Genomic DNA, 14974 nt, shown 5'->3' on the forward strand with positions numbered 1-14974 from the left:
TTTGTAGTCCTTTATTGTGTGTTTCTGTTTTGTAGTCCGTTATGTTGTGTGTCCGTTGGTTTTGTAGTCCGTTTAGTTGTGTTTCTGTTGGTTTTGTAGTCCTTTATTGTGTGTTGGTGTTGGTTTTGTTGTCCGTTATGATGTATTTCTGTTTTGTAGTCCGTTATGTTGTGTGTCTGTTGGTTTTGTAGTCCGTTGTGTTGTGTAGGCCTGTCTGTTTGTGTTGTAGTCCGTTGTGAGTTCTACGTGATTGTTGTGTTCCTGGTGACGTTGTGTGTCTTTGTCTTTCTGCAGGCCCTACCAGACGTCTCGTGCGTGGTTTCACGTCACGGACTTCCTGTCTTCCGCTTTCAGTCTGCTGCTCGAGAAACGCTCGAGCCTCCCTCCAGCTCCTCGAGACGACCTCCCTGCCCCGCGCGAGGCGCTCAGAACCAGGCCGCCGCGCGTGACCTCGGAGCCGGTGTGTGTGCGTGTGTGTTCGACGCGACTCGATGTCCGCGTATCTCGCTACATCAGTGCGTGTCTTACGACGTGTCTCACGAGAACGAGAGAATGGCTCCTGAGTGAATATCGTTTATTCATACTCAGAGCGCGCGTGTGAACATGTCTCGAGGCCACAGGAAGAGGAAGAGGAAAGAAATGCGCTGCGGTGTCTTTAAGAAGAGACACAACAAGCGGGAGGGGGAAGGAGGAGGGGTGGGGGAGGGGGGGGGGGGGGGGGGAGGCAGAGGAGGGTCTCACCTGCTCCAAACCCACTTCTCGATTCAGCACGAGCCAGTCATCTTATCTCTCCCCTCCGCACGTGAAGAACACCGCCGTCAGCGACGCTCGACACCTCGCTCTCCTCCCGGTTCTCCTGATTGGACGGTCCGACTCCACGGTTACCGGCGGTCTATGGATGCTTTCTGCCCCGCTAGGCTAACAAAGGGCCCCCACTCCCCTCCTCCCCCTTCCCCCTCACCCCCCCCCCCCCCCCCCACCACCCTCTCCACCTCGCGCTCCGTCTCTGAGCACTTCGGATAGCAGCACTGCGCGAGTCGTCTGATCCGGTGCGCGCGCTCTAGATTCACCGGGGGAGCCGCTGCACGCGCGGTGAGGATGGATACGTGTCCGCCATAGTTCCCGATGCTCCGACCGCACCACCGACGGATGTTGTTTTTTTGTGTGTTTGTTGATAACGAACGAAACGACTCGACTCCCCGCCGCGCGACGGAATGACAGCGCGTGGGACCGCCGCGTCGCCCGCCTCGAGGAAGTAGAGCCCCCGTCGCTGTGTGTTCGAGGCTCGCGCGGAGAGAAGTTGAGCTCTTCTGCGGACGGAGGGCTTCCGGTTCCGCTTCGCGTGCGTAGGCCGAAGTGCTCTGCTGCTGTTTCGGTTTGTCTTTATTTATTGTTTATCATCTCCACGAAGAGCGCGCGGGGTCGGGGCGACGCGGCTTGGCGCGAGGAGCAGCATGGAGCACACGGGCATCATCGAGGAGGGGGGCGGGTCGCTCCACCAGCAGCACGAGCCCATCAGCTTCGGGATCGACCAGATCCTGAACAGCTCGGACCAGGCGGGGGGCTGCATGCTGCCCCACCGGACCGGCGGGGGGGAGCCCCCCCCGGAGTACGCCCTTCCTGCCGCCAACCTGTACGCGAGCGGCTACAACAGCGTGTACAACAACCCCGCATGCTCCATGGCGGCGGGGCTCGCGGCGGGCTCCTACAACGTCAACATGAACATGAACGTCAGTATGAACATGAACGTGAACGTGAACCCGGGGGGCGGGAGCGCGAGCGGCGGGGTGATCCGCGTGCCGGCCCACAGACCCATGCCGCCCGCGCCACATCCGCCCCCGCCGACACACGCGCCGGGAATGGGGCCCGGGGGCATGCCCCCCCACCCGGGGATTCCCGGTTTAACCGGCATGCCCGGGAACGCGAGCTTCACCTTCCCGTGGATGGAGAGCAGCCGGCGCTTCGCCAAAGACAGACTTGCAGGTAACGTCGCGCGCTGTGCTGTGATTGGCCAGAAGCAGGCCCACCTGTGTCCCCGGCGTCAGACGTCAATCAACGTCAATTGTTCCCCAATAATTAAATCCGGTTCCTAACCGTCAAAGCAAGGTCGTTTATCTCCGCAGCCTCACTAGCCGTCCTGAGAGATGTCATTTAACGGGAGGACGTGAGGCTAGTGTAGCGCGAGCCCTCAGGCTAACACAATCAGACACAACACACAACACAACGAGGACGTGATGCTGAACAGATCACACACAGGGTCCTCTTTACGGCCCTGATGTCGCGTGATGGACGAGGGCCGGGATGGGAGCGGGCGCGCGGACGGACCCGTCACTCTGGGTCTGCGCGTGAGGACAGATCATTGATGAACACGGATACGCGCTTAAGCGCGCTCCATGCACTACAGTCACACACGGCGCCTCAAACCTATAACAAAACTCTTATAATAAAAACTACAACCGAAACAATAGTCATAATAATACTCTTATAATAAAAACGACAACAATAATCATAATAATACTTTTTTTCAAACTACAACTGCAACAATGCTCGTAGGAACCTAATAATACTTTTATAATAACAACTACAACTACAACAATATATATATATATATATATTCATAATAAAGTCTTATAATCAAAACTATAATTTCACCAATGCTCATAATAATACTCTTATGATAAAGCATCGTAATAATAACAACAAGAGGCTTATAAGCAGAACGACTCTAATTGTTGAATACAATTGGATAGTCTATAATAATGTTATTAAATGTATTATTATTATTAAATTAGCTATTAATGATATAGTATTAATAAAATAGGCTATTTGATTCCAGATCATTCTTCGTGTTTGGTCTGTAGAGGATGAATTAGTTATTCACCCATGCATGCACTTATGAACACGCTTTACTGTGAATCAGCACGTCAGCATTAAGACCAATTCATTCGGGCCTATTCCTGTTATTATGTTTTTTATTAACATCATAATTATCATTAGTATTAATATTGTTATTGTTATTATCAGCTGTCCGACTCATCCCCAGGAATGGTTATAATAGTTTTATTAAAATTGTATTTTCCTGACATATTGTATTATTATTAGGCAAGCCTGTAGACTATTTGTATTATTGTTGTTGTTAATAATATTATTATTTCAATAATAACCATCGTAATCATTTAATCTTCAACATCAGTATCTCTTCAGATTATGAATCCCTAAATGAATGTGAATTCATGGCGTTATTATGGGATGATATTTCATCTGGTCAAATGTGAAGTAGAAGCAAATACAGTTTATGATTTCTTCCTTTCTTTTAAACGTTATATTATAGTTAGACATAGTTAGCCCGTCTAATTGTCTCATTGCCTTCGTTATTATGTTAGGGTTAGAGGGTAAATGATATAACATAATAACGAAGGGATTATTTTAGAAGTTACATTTTACTTCAGAGACAATGTCCTCCTCATTATTCTACAGTATGCAGGTTATTTGAGTGACGCTTCACGTTGACCTGGGCTCGTCTCTTGTGTTTAACTCCGCGTGTGTCGCAGCAGGACAGTTATCCGCTCAACTTAACCACACTTTATCATTTATTTACCCCTCCTCCAAACCCATTCAGACTCATCACTGGTTGAACTGGTGGTTCTGGTTTCCAGTTGGCTTTATAGCTCAAAGTATAAATAGCCTATGAGGCTTTAGACTTTAGCCTGGGCTATCTTAATTATTAAATCAGCAAAAGGCAGCGAAATCCAAAGCTTGTTTGGCAATTAAGTTTAATTAAGCCAGGTTGGGAGTTATTAGGTTACGTTACGTTATCCATATGATCCATAATCACACTCCACCAAGCCGTTAAATTAACTCGATTTGGATTAGATCTATGCATTATTCTAACGACGGAAGTCACCAGTTTTATTTTCTTCAATATATACTCTTTCTTGGAACTGATTATCATATGGCATAAACATTTTACTTTCTGCAATATCTTTATGAATCGGGTATTTAGATATCTGGGCGGTCCCATTCCTGGTTATCAGGGCGCCATGACGTCACCGTCATCACAAGAAGATGAAGTATGGAGGCCCGCGTTAAATATGCGATATTGCTATTAATTATTAAAAAGCTACGCAGTGTGGGTCGGCTGATCAGCGGGGGGCTCGGAGGGGCTCGGAGGGGCTCGGGAGGAGCGTTCGTTTAATTCCGCTCAGCTTCGGTCGCTGTGACTATTTTCTGGAGCGAATCTTACCCCGTTCGATCGATTAGAGGAGACACACACACACACACACACACACACACACACACACACACACACACACACACACCACACACGTGCGCGCGCGCGCCACACTGTATTAAAACACACTGTGTGTGTGTGTGTGTGTGTGTGTGTGTGTGTGTGTGTGTGTGTGTGTGTGTGTGTGTGTGTGTGTGTGTGTGTGTGTGTGTGCGCCCTCGTATCGAGGAGTGTGTGTGTGTGATTGTTTATCTGTCGTCATTAGGGCTCCTCGTTTTTCTCCGCTCGTTATTATGAGGGCCTTCAGGTCTGAATCAGCTATATTATTATATATAAATTATATTTAGGACCCCCCCCCCCCAGACCTGTAGGGCTCCAAAATAATACTGCACATATTTAGAATTACGCCTGATTTCCTTTGTTTATTTTAACGTTGTGTCTGTCGAAATGTCCAGAGGCGTAGAGAAATAATCTTTATCCACTAACAACTGTCGACGGGTACGGCTTCCGGGCTACCATTCAGGACCTTATAAGCCGAGGGTCAACCCGAGGATAGAGCGGAAGAAGGGGCGCGTGGCTCTCTATAATCTTTCATATTTAATACATGATATATAATGTTAGGTTTAGCGTTAGGATGGGACGGTGGCAGATCTTTTCCTCGGCTCGTTTGTCTCGTCCCTCACCGCAGCTGTCACAGCGGGGCATCGAACCCGCGGCCCGAGGCGTCGCGAGACCCGATATTCACAACACAGCGAGGCGCTGAAAGAGAATACTGCTGTTTTAATGTTAATTGACTGGACTGGAGTCTGTAGCTTCAGAGGAATGGAGATAAACACGTCAACAAACACCGCGAGATTACGACAGAGGTCCGAGATAATATTAGTGATAATACTACTAATAATAATACTACTTCTACTGCTACTAATACTAAAACTACTTATACTATTAATAATACTACGTATATTACTACTAATAATAATAATACTAGGCCTACTACTGCTAATAATAATACTTCTAGACGAATTGTTCTACTAATAATAAAGACTATGATAATGATAATCATCATATTATAAATATCATAGTCCGAGATAATACTACTAATAATACTAGGCTACTACTTCTAGACTACGAATTATAGTACTGATAATAAAGACTATGATAATGATAGGCCTACTAATATTCATCATAATAGTAATAACACACTAGGCCTATAGGCTTTATTATGGATATACATCCTACGGGATTATATAATGAGATATTATGCCCATATTTATCCCCTTTAACCCGCCCATATAATCACCTTTTAAGTTTATTGTATTGTGCAAGAATTTAAATGGGTTAATTTAAATATTCATTAGGCTATATTTATTATTATTTTGATTGTTGCTCGTCGGATTAATTGCTCTGCTGACTGCAGCCGCGCACAATTTTACGCGTAATGCATTAATGTTTAACGATCCTCTAATGCAGATCATTTTATTCCTTTTTAATTTCGTATCGAGTGTCGAAGCGCCACCAGCGCATCCCGTTTTATTAACTTTAATAACCCGCAGGAAGATTCAGAAACGGCCGATGATTGGCAGGTCGGTGAGGAGGCGACGTGATCCGTCCTTTACCGTAGAAAGCCACCCAGACCCAGAACCCCCCAGACGTATAGACCCAGACCCCCTCAGACCATGCAGGACCCAGACCCCGCTGACCGCCAGCAGCAGACCCCAGCTCTCCTCCTGCCCGGGTCCGACCGGCCCGCCGTTCCTCCTGTGGTGTAATAAATAGCAGGATGTTATATTTAATCTCCCTTTAGATATATTTATTAGATGGGTAATGTCCGCAGGGGGCGAGGCACGCGCTGTCACCGCCGCGTTATTAAGTAGAGCCTCTGCTATTATGGGATGTATTCTCCACGGTAACGCTTTATTCTTTGATGTGCTTATGCTAAATTCTATTACTCCGCCACACTTTGAATCTGCTTCTATTTCTGGTTTCGTGTGAAGAGGCGGCAGTTTCCTTAGTAATATTTAGTGATATATTTCCCTCTCTCTAGCTCTCTATCTATCTATCTATCTATATATATATCTATATATATAGATATATCGCTCTCTCTCTCTCTCTCTCTCTCTCTCTCTTTATATAAGTATTAACATATATGTACATACAGTATGTCATTGATATTGGATAGCTATAGCTCGACATTCTTCGACCTATTTCCGACCTCGTCCTATGATGCAGCTCGTATATTTATATTTTAAGGGTGTTTCTTGGTATTGAAACCATCCGATGTTATTATTTTCGAATACACATGGATCCTCAGTCGGGCCTGAAAGGGTCCATTATAATCCCACGTGATGGTGTTTGACTGTAGGGACTCTCTGACAATGTGAAGCTATCGGCCTCTCCTCTCACCCCAGCCTCTTCCATATGGTTCATAGTCACTCCAACGCATAGCCTTATCCTGAACCAGTGCGGGGAAGGGTCGTCTCTGGTCTCTCCCACCCTGGTAGAGGACAGTTGTCCGGCTGACAGCAGTGTTCGTCTTGGGTGTCCGTGGAGCGTGTCTGTATGCGCGGCCTTGAGGGTTGGCCCGCAGACGGCCTGGATAGTTTACTGTGTGTGTTCTCTGCCGATGGAGCCAACATGTGACCCGCGCGTATTTAAGGAGAGAGTCCCTCCGGGCCGCCATATGTAAAACCCTCCTCCTGTCTTTGGCCTAGTTCTCTGAACGTTGCATGACCACCGTAAACGCTTTTACGCACTGACTTTTAGCGCTTTTACGCACAGACTGCGCTCATTCAAACCTTGTTCCCCCGTCCGACGCGACTTTCCTTCCGATAGTTCCTATTCATCAAAAAATAACAGTCTCTATTTCTGTACACGTCTTATCTCCAAAAGCTTTCCGGCCAAATAGTTTCCGCAGAAAGGTGTCCCTAAAGAGACGGGTGTTTCTGGGAACACAAATCGAAGCGCTCCGAGCGGCGCCTAACGCCGCGCCCCTGCACGACGTGTTTGGGGAGCAGAAAGATGTGTTTGTAAATGTGTTCTGGTGAACGTTGTTACTGCTTCAGGAGGAGAGTGTGTCTGAGAGGTGGATGCATGGCCACAGACGATCACGTTACCTTCATCGATCGCGTGTTTTCCCTCGGCTGACAAAATAGACAGGATCCCGAGATATTTCATGATGCAGATGATCCGCTGTTTGTGTGAGAAGCGTTTGGAAGGAGAGACAGTGGAGCTCATTATTAGAGGAATGAGAAGCTCTGCATGGTCTCTCTAAAGAGACACGGACTGTAAACAGACAGTAAACCAGCGTGGAAACAAACCGCGATTTGTTTCAACTAATTTATCTATTTATCAATCTATATCTATATCTATATCTATTTCTCTCTCTCTCTCTCTCTCTCTCTCTCTCTCTCTCTCTCTCTCTCTCTCTCTCTCTCTCTCTCTCTCTCTCTCTCTCTCTCTCTCTCTCTCTCTCTCTCTCTCTATATATATATATATATATATATATATATTTACTTTTACCTACTTTATCTATATCTATTTATCTATATCTATTTTTTATCTCTATCTCTATCTATGTTTATATTCTCTATCTATCTATATCAATATCTATAGCTATATCTATATTTATTGATCTATCTATATCTTGTCTATTTTCACACTATTGTTTATTGAACTTCTCCAAGCCCTGAGACCAGGCGGTAAACAGCCTGTAAACAGCCTGTCCACATGTAACCCTAACCTCCCCCTTGAGCAGTCGGTCAGCAGCTAGTCAACAGTTAGTAAACAACAGTTAGTAAACAAAAAAAAACAGTTAGTAAATAATCAAGATGTAGAAAACAACCACAGTCAGCAAACAACAGTTAATAATCGTTACGTATTGGTTAGTTATCCTTATTTAAAACAGTTAGCAAAAACAGCTAGCAAACAACAACAGCTAATCAACAACAACAATTAGTCAAAAAAAGAGAGTACACAACAAGTTAGTAAACCACAGCTAGTAAACCGTCCATAAGCTGGTAAACAACAACAGTCAGTAAACAGCTAGTCAACAGTATGTAAGCTGCTAGTAAACACTCAGTAAGCAGCAGCCAGTAGACCCCAGCTGCTGAACCAGTCAGTGAGCAGCAACAAGTAGACCCCAGCTGCTGAACCAGTCAGTAAGCAGCAGCCAGTAGACCCCAGCTGCTGAACCAGTCAGTAGGCAGCAGCCAGTAGACCCCAGCTGCTGAACCAGTCAGCCAGCAGCAGCCAGTACACACACCAGCTGGGGTCAACGGGCTTCTGCTTACTGACTGGTTCACCAGCTGGTGCACCAGTCAGCCAGCTGCAGCCCGTCCACCCCAGTGCTCCAGCTGAGGGACGGTGTGTTTGTCTCCTTTCCTTCAGGGGAGCAGGCAGGGGACAGCCCCCCGGGAGAGCCCCCCGGCCGGCCCTCCATGTCCCTGCCCGGCCTCTGCCCCCTCCCCAAGGGAGACGTGGGCCGGGTCCCCTCCTGGAGCACCGTGGAGACCCTAGCTAAGTGCTACTACCCCGAGCTAGCGCACTTGAGGGACCACGACCCCCTAGCCGACTACCCCTTCCCCAAGGGGGCTCGCTCAGGTGAGTCAGACGGTCCGCTACCCCCCCTGCCCCGGGGGGGAGGGGGGGTAGGGGGTCTCTGGGTAGGACCAGCAGGAGTAGGGGTCTCTGGGTAGGGGTCTCTGGTAGGGGGTCTCTGGGTAGGGGTCTCTGGGTAGGACCAGCAGGAGTAGGGGTCTCTGGGTAGGGGTCTCTGGTAGGGGGTCTTTGGTAGGGGGTCTCTGGGTAGGGGTCTCTGGGTGGGACTACTAATGGGTAGGAGTCTCTGGGGGTCTCTGGGTAGGACCAGCAGGAGTAGGGGTCTCTGGGTAGGACCAGCAGGAGTAGGGGTGTCTGGGTAGGGGTCTCTAGGTAGGGGTCTCTGGGTGGGACTACTAATGGGGTCTATTGGGGGTCTAGGTGGGTAGGGCTAACAGGGCTAACAGTGTAACAAATGTCTAATAATAAATAATGTCAGGTCAGTATTATTCATCATTTGAAGTTGAGATCAACGTGATTCAACAGCCGGCTTCAGTCGTCTAATCGAAGGCTAACAGGGGGCACGGAGCTGCTAACCTAGCTTGACTACGCTAAGCTAACCCGGCACAGAGGAAGTGCGCTTCCTTTAGCGCTGCGGCGCCCGTCTTGTGCCAGCCTAGTCTGTACGCTGACCCTTTGCTACCGTAACTTATCCTTGATGACGCTAACTCAGCTACAGCTCAGACCGTCTCCAACGCAGCCCGGTAACCCTCTTGACCCTCTTGTCTCCCCCCCCCCCCCCCCGGGCAGCGCTGTCGCCCTTCTCTGTGACACGGCGCATCGGCCACCCGTACCAGAACCGCACGCCGCCCAAGAGGAAAAAGCCGCGGACGTCGTTCAGCCGCGTGCAGATCTGCGAGCTGGAGAAGCGCTTCCACCGGCAGAAGTACCTGGCGTCGGCGGAGCGCGCCACGCTCGCCAAGGCCCTGAAGATGACCGACGCCCAGGTCAAGACCTGGTTCCAGAACCGCCGCACCAAGTGGAGGTGAGATGAGCCCCCCCCCCCGGCGAGTGCGGCCGCGAGGGCAACAGCGAGCAAGCGACAGTTAGTAAACGACAACAACAGTTAAAGTCGACAAAAACAACAGCTGCTGGAAAGCAGCCCACCGCAGCTTGTCAGCAGCTAGTAAAGAACAACAGTTGGTCAAAAATGTAGCGTACACAAAAAGTTAGTAAACCGCGGCTAGCAAACCGTCCGTAAGCAACAGCTGGTAAACAACACCAGGCAGTAATCTGCAGCCAGGAGACAGCAGCAGACGCACAAAATGGCGGTAAGCTGTTTGTGGCGCCGCCGGTCTCCAGGCGAGCGCCGTTCGGTTAACCCCTCCCGCCCAAACCCCTCCTCTGCTGTCTTTATGTCCTTGTGGGTTTCTGTCATATTTACTCCCTTTACTTCCACCCTAAGAAAGAAACATTCAGCCTGTTTCACGACACGCAGGATAGTGCTAGTACCTCTGTTTTTTATTTACTCGTACTTACTGTAAAATGGATAAAACCCACATCAAGCCCCCAAGCCGCCGCTAACCCCCGGGCTGCTCTTTTGCTTTAAGCACAAAGTAAGACGGAGGGCGATGCAGCGCAGAAAGCCACATAACTGCTACTCTGCTTAGCATGGCTTCAGGATGAGAGCGTTTCTCTTGACCAAGCACAATTATTTGTGCCTCCCTGAAAGGCTTTTTAGAAAGTTGCTGCCCGAGGCGATATTGAGACACTCAGGAGCCGGAATGGAGTTCCCAGGCGGCCGAGAGGAGGCCACGCCCTGCTGCTGCTAACGGCGGCTAACGGCCATTTTGGAGCAAATGAGCGGGAAATTAGGTTATGATCCGTCACACTTACTTAAAGAGACGGCGCGCACGATGTACATAAGCGTACTCCGCCAAGCCTTTAAATTAATTTGATTTGGATTAGATCTATACATTACGATGGAACGATGGAAGTCACCCGTTTTATTTTCATTCATTATATACTTTCTTGAAACTGATTAGCGATTTATCATAGGCCTATACATTTTACTTTATGTATATTTTATATATATATACATATATGAGAAACATAAGCATTTTATGTAGGCCTAAAATATCAAATCTTTTATAATAAAATATAAAATGCTCATGTTTCGGCCTTTCTGTTAATTAATTAAGAGTACATTTAATTTGTTATTCTTTAAGAGAAAATGTAAATTAATTGTTTTGGGAAACCTACCTCAGCATAACATAAGACTTTATTTCGGGATATAGACGGACCCTTATTGAATGGGAGATGCCAGCAGGATACAGTTTTTAGTGAGTGAATAAAGGCAGACCATACACTTACTTTGTGGTGGTGTTATGTTGCATCTCTTAAGGCCGGCAATACTTTATGAAATAAAACTCTTGATTGGTATATCGCATTGTGCGTGCAATCACTCAGCTGTGCTCTGAGCTGGCCAGACTTTCTGTCTTGCAAGAGATATGTGCCTTAACGACCAGACCTTCAAACTTATTTCCATTAGATTCGATCTGTCCGATCTGTTTTAATATATGCCGACATATGGACACCAATTTATATTTCCTATATTTTATAAAGCCATTCTAAACCCTTTAAACCATCAACCACCAGAAGAGGAGTGATTGAGTTATAGTCCAACAGACCGAGGCACGTGACCCACTGAACAGAGGCGCTCCTCTTCTCTTCGCGCCAAATGGTTGGCGGCGCGGCGAGGATGAGACGCTTTCTGCTCGAGGAGCAACTGGACGCGGGCCTCGTGCACATGCGTGAGTCTCCTTTAGCGGGGATTCTCCGTTCACCTGTTACCTGTGCGTGCGCGTTATAGCGCGTGTTATTAAAGTGTGTGTTATTCAAGCGCGTGTCTGCCCGTGCGTGTTATTTAGAACATGTTGTTTAAGTGCGTGTTACTTAACTGCTTGTTCTTTTGCGCGTGTTACTGAAGCGCGTGTCTGCCCGTGCGTGCACTGCAGCCTGCACGGGACCTCTCAACTCGTGTCCTCGCGCCTGTGTACCGCGCGCGTGTACCTGTGCTCGCGCGAGAGGGAAGTGTCCGCGCGGATGCTCTGCTCCTAACGAGGTCGTGATCCAATCAGAACCCGGTGAATCGGATCATGATAATGAGGTTGTGAACAGCGCGCGGTTAATGGATGCAGCAGGCCTTGAAGTAGGTGTTCCCCCCTAGGTCCGCGTTATCTTAGTCCACCTTTCATCTCTTCACTGGATACAGATCCACTCCTCCTGGTCTCCTATATTGCAGCTTCCCCATCCCAAAAGTATTAGTTTTAAATTAATTTCAGCCTTCAGACATAGATGTTATTTGTGTATAATTACACACGTTACCTTGGTGTACAGGGTTAGGTTAGCAGAGAGAGAGAGAGAGAGAGAGAGAGAGAGAGAGAGAGAGAGAGAGAGAGAGAGAGAGAGAGAGAGAGAGAGACACTGGTTTTCATAAATTAGTCTGCATTTATTTAAAGGATATCATTTGAAACATGTCTCACCGTCTGTGTACCAGTGGTTCTGTTTCCCTGTCTCCACACTAGTTTGGGACACTAATGGCTCTCCATGTACCAGTGGTATTCCCTGATCAGTAGTGTTAGGACACTAATGTAACTACTATGGTGGTTCTGTTTACCGGTGGTATGTCTCTCTGTTTCCCTGTCTGATCAGTAGTGTTAGGACACTATTCATGTAACTACTATGGTGGTTCTGTTTACCGGTGGTATGTCTCTCTGTTTCTGAGCAGTAGTGTTAGGACACTAATGTCACTATATATCGTGGTTCTCTACTCGAGGGAGTTCTGAGTTGATCACACAACATATGCCAGCCCAGGAATGAACTAATGTTTCTGTGGTAATTCAGGTGTCATTGACTATTAGTGACTTTTGGCTCTTTGGGGTCATGGCTTAATGAACAACACAGTTGATCTATACGTGAACCACTGATCTATACGACCAAGAGGCATCAGTAAGGAGAGACCAGAGAGTCTGGTGTCTCCGCTCTCCTCTCCTCTCTGTGTCTCCTCTCCTCCTCTCTTTGTCTCCTCCTCTCCTCCCCTCTCTGTGTCTCCTTTCTGAGTCTCTCCTTGTCTCCTCCCTCCTCTCTCCTTGTCTCCTCTCTGAGTCTCTGTGTCTCCTCTTTGAGTCTCTGTGTCTCGTCTCCTCCTCTCTCTTTGTCTCCTCTCTGAGTCTCTGTGTCTCCTCTCCTCCTCTCTCCGTGTCTCCTCTCCTCCTCTCTCCTTGTCTCCGCTCTGCGTCTCTCCTCGTCCTCCTCTGTGAGTCGGGTGTCTCCTCCTCCTCTCCTTGTCTCCTCTCCTCCTCTCCTTGTCTCCTCCTCCTCTCCTTGTCTCCTCTCTGAGTCTCCTTGTCTCCTCCTCCTCTCCTTGTCTCCTCTCCTCCTCTCCTTGTCTCCTCCTCCTCTCCTTGTCTCCTCTCTGAGTCTCCTTGTCTCCTCTTTGAGTCTCTGTTTCTCCTCTCCTCCTCTCTCCTTGTCTCCGCTCTGCGTCTCTCCTCTTCCCCCTCTATAAGTCTGGTGTCTCCTCCTCCTCTCTGAGTCTCCTTGTCTCCTCCTCCTCTCCTTGTCTCCTCTCTGAGTCTCCTTGTCTCCTCCTCCCTCCCCCAGGAGGCAGACGGCGGAGGAGCGAGAGGCGGAGCGACAGCAGGCCAACCGGCTGATGCTGCAGCTGCAGCAGGAGGCCTTCCAGAAGACCCTGAGCCAGCCGCTGCAGCAGGACCCGCTCTGCCTGCACAACTCCTCCCTGTACGCCCTGCAGAACCTGCAGCCCTGGGCCGAGGACCACAAGGTGAGGGGGGAGGGGGGGGAGACAGGGGGGGGGGGGGAGAACCTGCAGCCCTGGGCCGAGGACCACAAGGTGAGGGGGGAGAGGGGGGAGACGGGGGGGGGGGAGAGAGAACCTGCAGCCCTGGGCCGAGGACCACAAGGTGAGGGGGGAGAGGGGGGAGACAGGGGGGGGGGGAGAGAGAACCTGCAGCCCTGGGCAGAGAGAGAGAGAGAGAGAGAGAGAGAGAGAGAGAGAGAGAGAGAGAGAGAGAGAGAGAGAGAGCGGGGGGAGTGATAATAATAATAAATGTAAAAGAGGGAGGGGAAAGAACAAGAACGAGCAAGAGGGTAGAGAGACATTGAGACAGCATGGGGAGACAAAATGTGTTGAGCGGAAATTCTCCGTGTAAAATCCGGACAACGGAGGACGCCATTTTCCTCTGTGTGTTGTTGATCTGCAAAGCATGCTGGGATACATGGTACCAGAAACTGTGTCCCTGCGTGGGGCAGAGACACCCCTTATTATGGTCTGTCCAGATACTGTGAGGCTGTGTGTGGAGGCTGCCCAGCCTTATTATGGTCTGTCCCGGTCAGCTCTACCATGTCTGTATTCTCTGAACCGTTTCCCTGCCTCACGCCAGATTTTCGCTCTCCCTTCAGCTGACGGTCTAGAGCCCCGGAGGGCCCCTGGCCGTCAAGGGCCCCGGCCTCACATGATGGACCCTCCAGGACGGGCCCCTGCGGCCCCTGGAACCGCCCGGCCCCGCTGCTCTCTACCTGCCCGGCGGCGGGGAACACACAACCCCCTTTTTTGGCTTCTGACTTTGTACGACGTAGTAGATGCATGTTTCAGGCCTTTCATTGTGTACATTATCGTGTACATTAGGGACCGCGACCAGGAGGTCCCCTAACGAGAAGGAGGTGGAGTTTGGGAGGGGGGGGTGGGGGTGGTGGGGCAGGTGGCTCCACCCCCCCCCCCCCCCACCCCCCTTTTGTCGTCGTTTAAAAGGTGTTTTATATTAAATGATACCGTGACTTTTTGAAAAGATGACATCACTCTTCTGCTGGCTTTTTCTTTCTGTCTGTGTCTGCGTGGTGTCCCGTAGATCGATGGAGGGGTGAGAGAGAGAGAGAGGGAGAGAGAGAGAGAGGGGAAGAGCGAGCGAGAGAGGGAGAGAGAGAGAGGGGAAGAGCGAGAGAGAGAGGGAGAGAGAGAGATGGATGGATAATGGAAGGATGAGGAGAGAGAGAGAAAGAGAGAGAGGGGGAGAGTGAGTGAGTGAGAGAGAGAGAGCTGATAGTTGGGTAGATATAGGCTCTGTTGTGCTGTCCCCAACGTCGGGGTACGACTTTATGTACCGACGTATCGGTACATAAAGCTGC

General features: G+C 49.1%; 1 protein-coding gene across 1 annotated transcript; it reads left to right on the forward strand.

Annotated features, from left to right (window-relative positions):
• Positions 1 to 988: 988 nt before the first annotated feature.
• On the forward strand, positions 989 to 14404 carry tlx2 (T cell leukemia homeobox 2). The gene is made up of 5 exons (XM_084469343.1): positions 989 to 1983; positions 8618 to 8830; positions 9578 to 9812; positions 13433 to 13613; positions 14252 to 14404. Exons 1-5 carry the CDS (start codon positions 1455 to 1457, stop codon positions 14261 to 14263), a joined length of 1170 nt encoding a protein of 389 aa, XP_084325469.1. The 5' UTR covers positions 989 to 1454; the 3' UTR covers positions 14264 to 14404.
• The last annotated feature ends 570 nt before the right edge of the window (positions 14405 to 14974 follow it).

Source organism: Micromesistius poutassou, assembly GCF_964030765.1.
Source record: "Micromesistius poutassou genome assembly, chromosome: 6".
NCBI lineage: Eukaryota > Metazoa > Chordata > Actinopteri > Gadiformes > Gadidae > Micromesistius > Micromesistius poutassou.

What these genes read in the sequence shown, in the direction of transcription:
- tlx2 (XM_084469343.1), top strand. Translation starts at nt 1,455, where the DNA reads ATGGAGCACACGGGCATCATCGAGGAGGGGGGCGGGTCGCTCCACCAG. An exon ending in CCCCAAGGGGGCTCGCTCAG is followed by an intron (nt 8,831 to 9,577) that starts GTGAGTCAGACG and finishes CCCCCCGGGCAG; the next exon opens with CGCTGTCGCCCTTCTCTGTG. An exon ending in AACCGCCGCACCAAGTGGAG is followed by an intron (nt 9,813 to 13,432) that starts GTGAGATGAGCC and finishes TCCCTCCCCCAG; the next exon opens with GAGGCAGACGGCGGAGGAGC.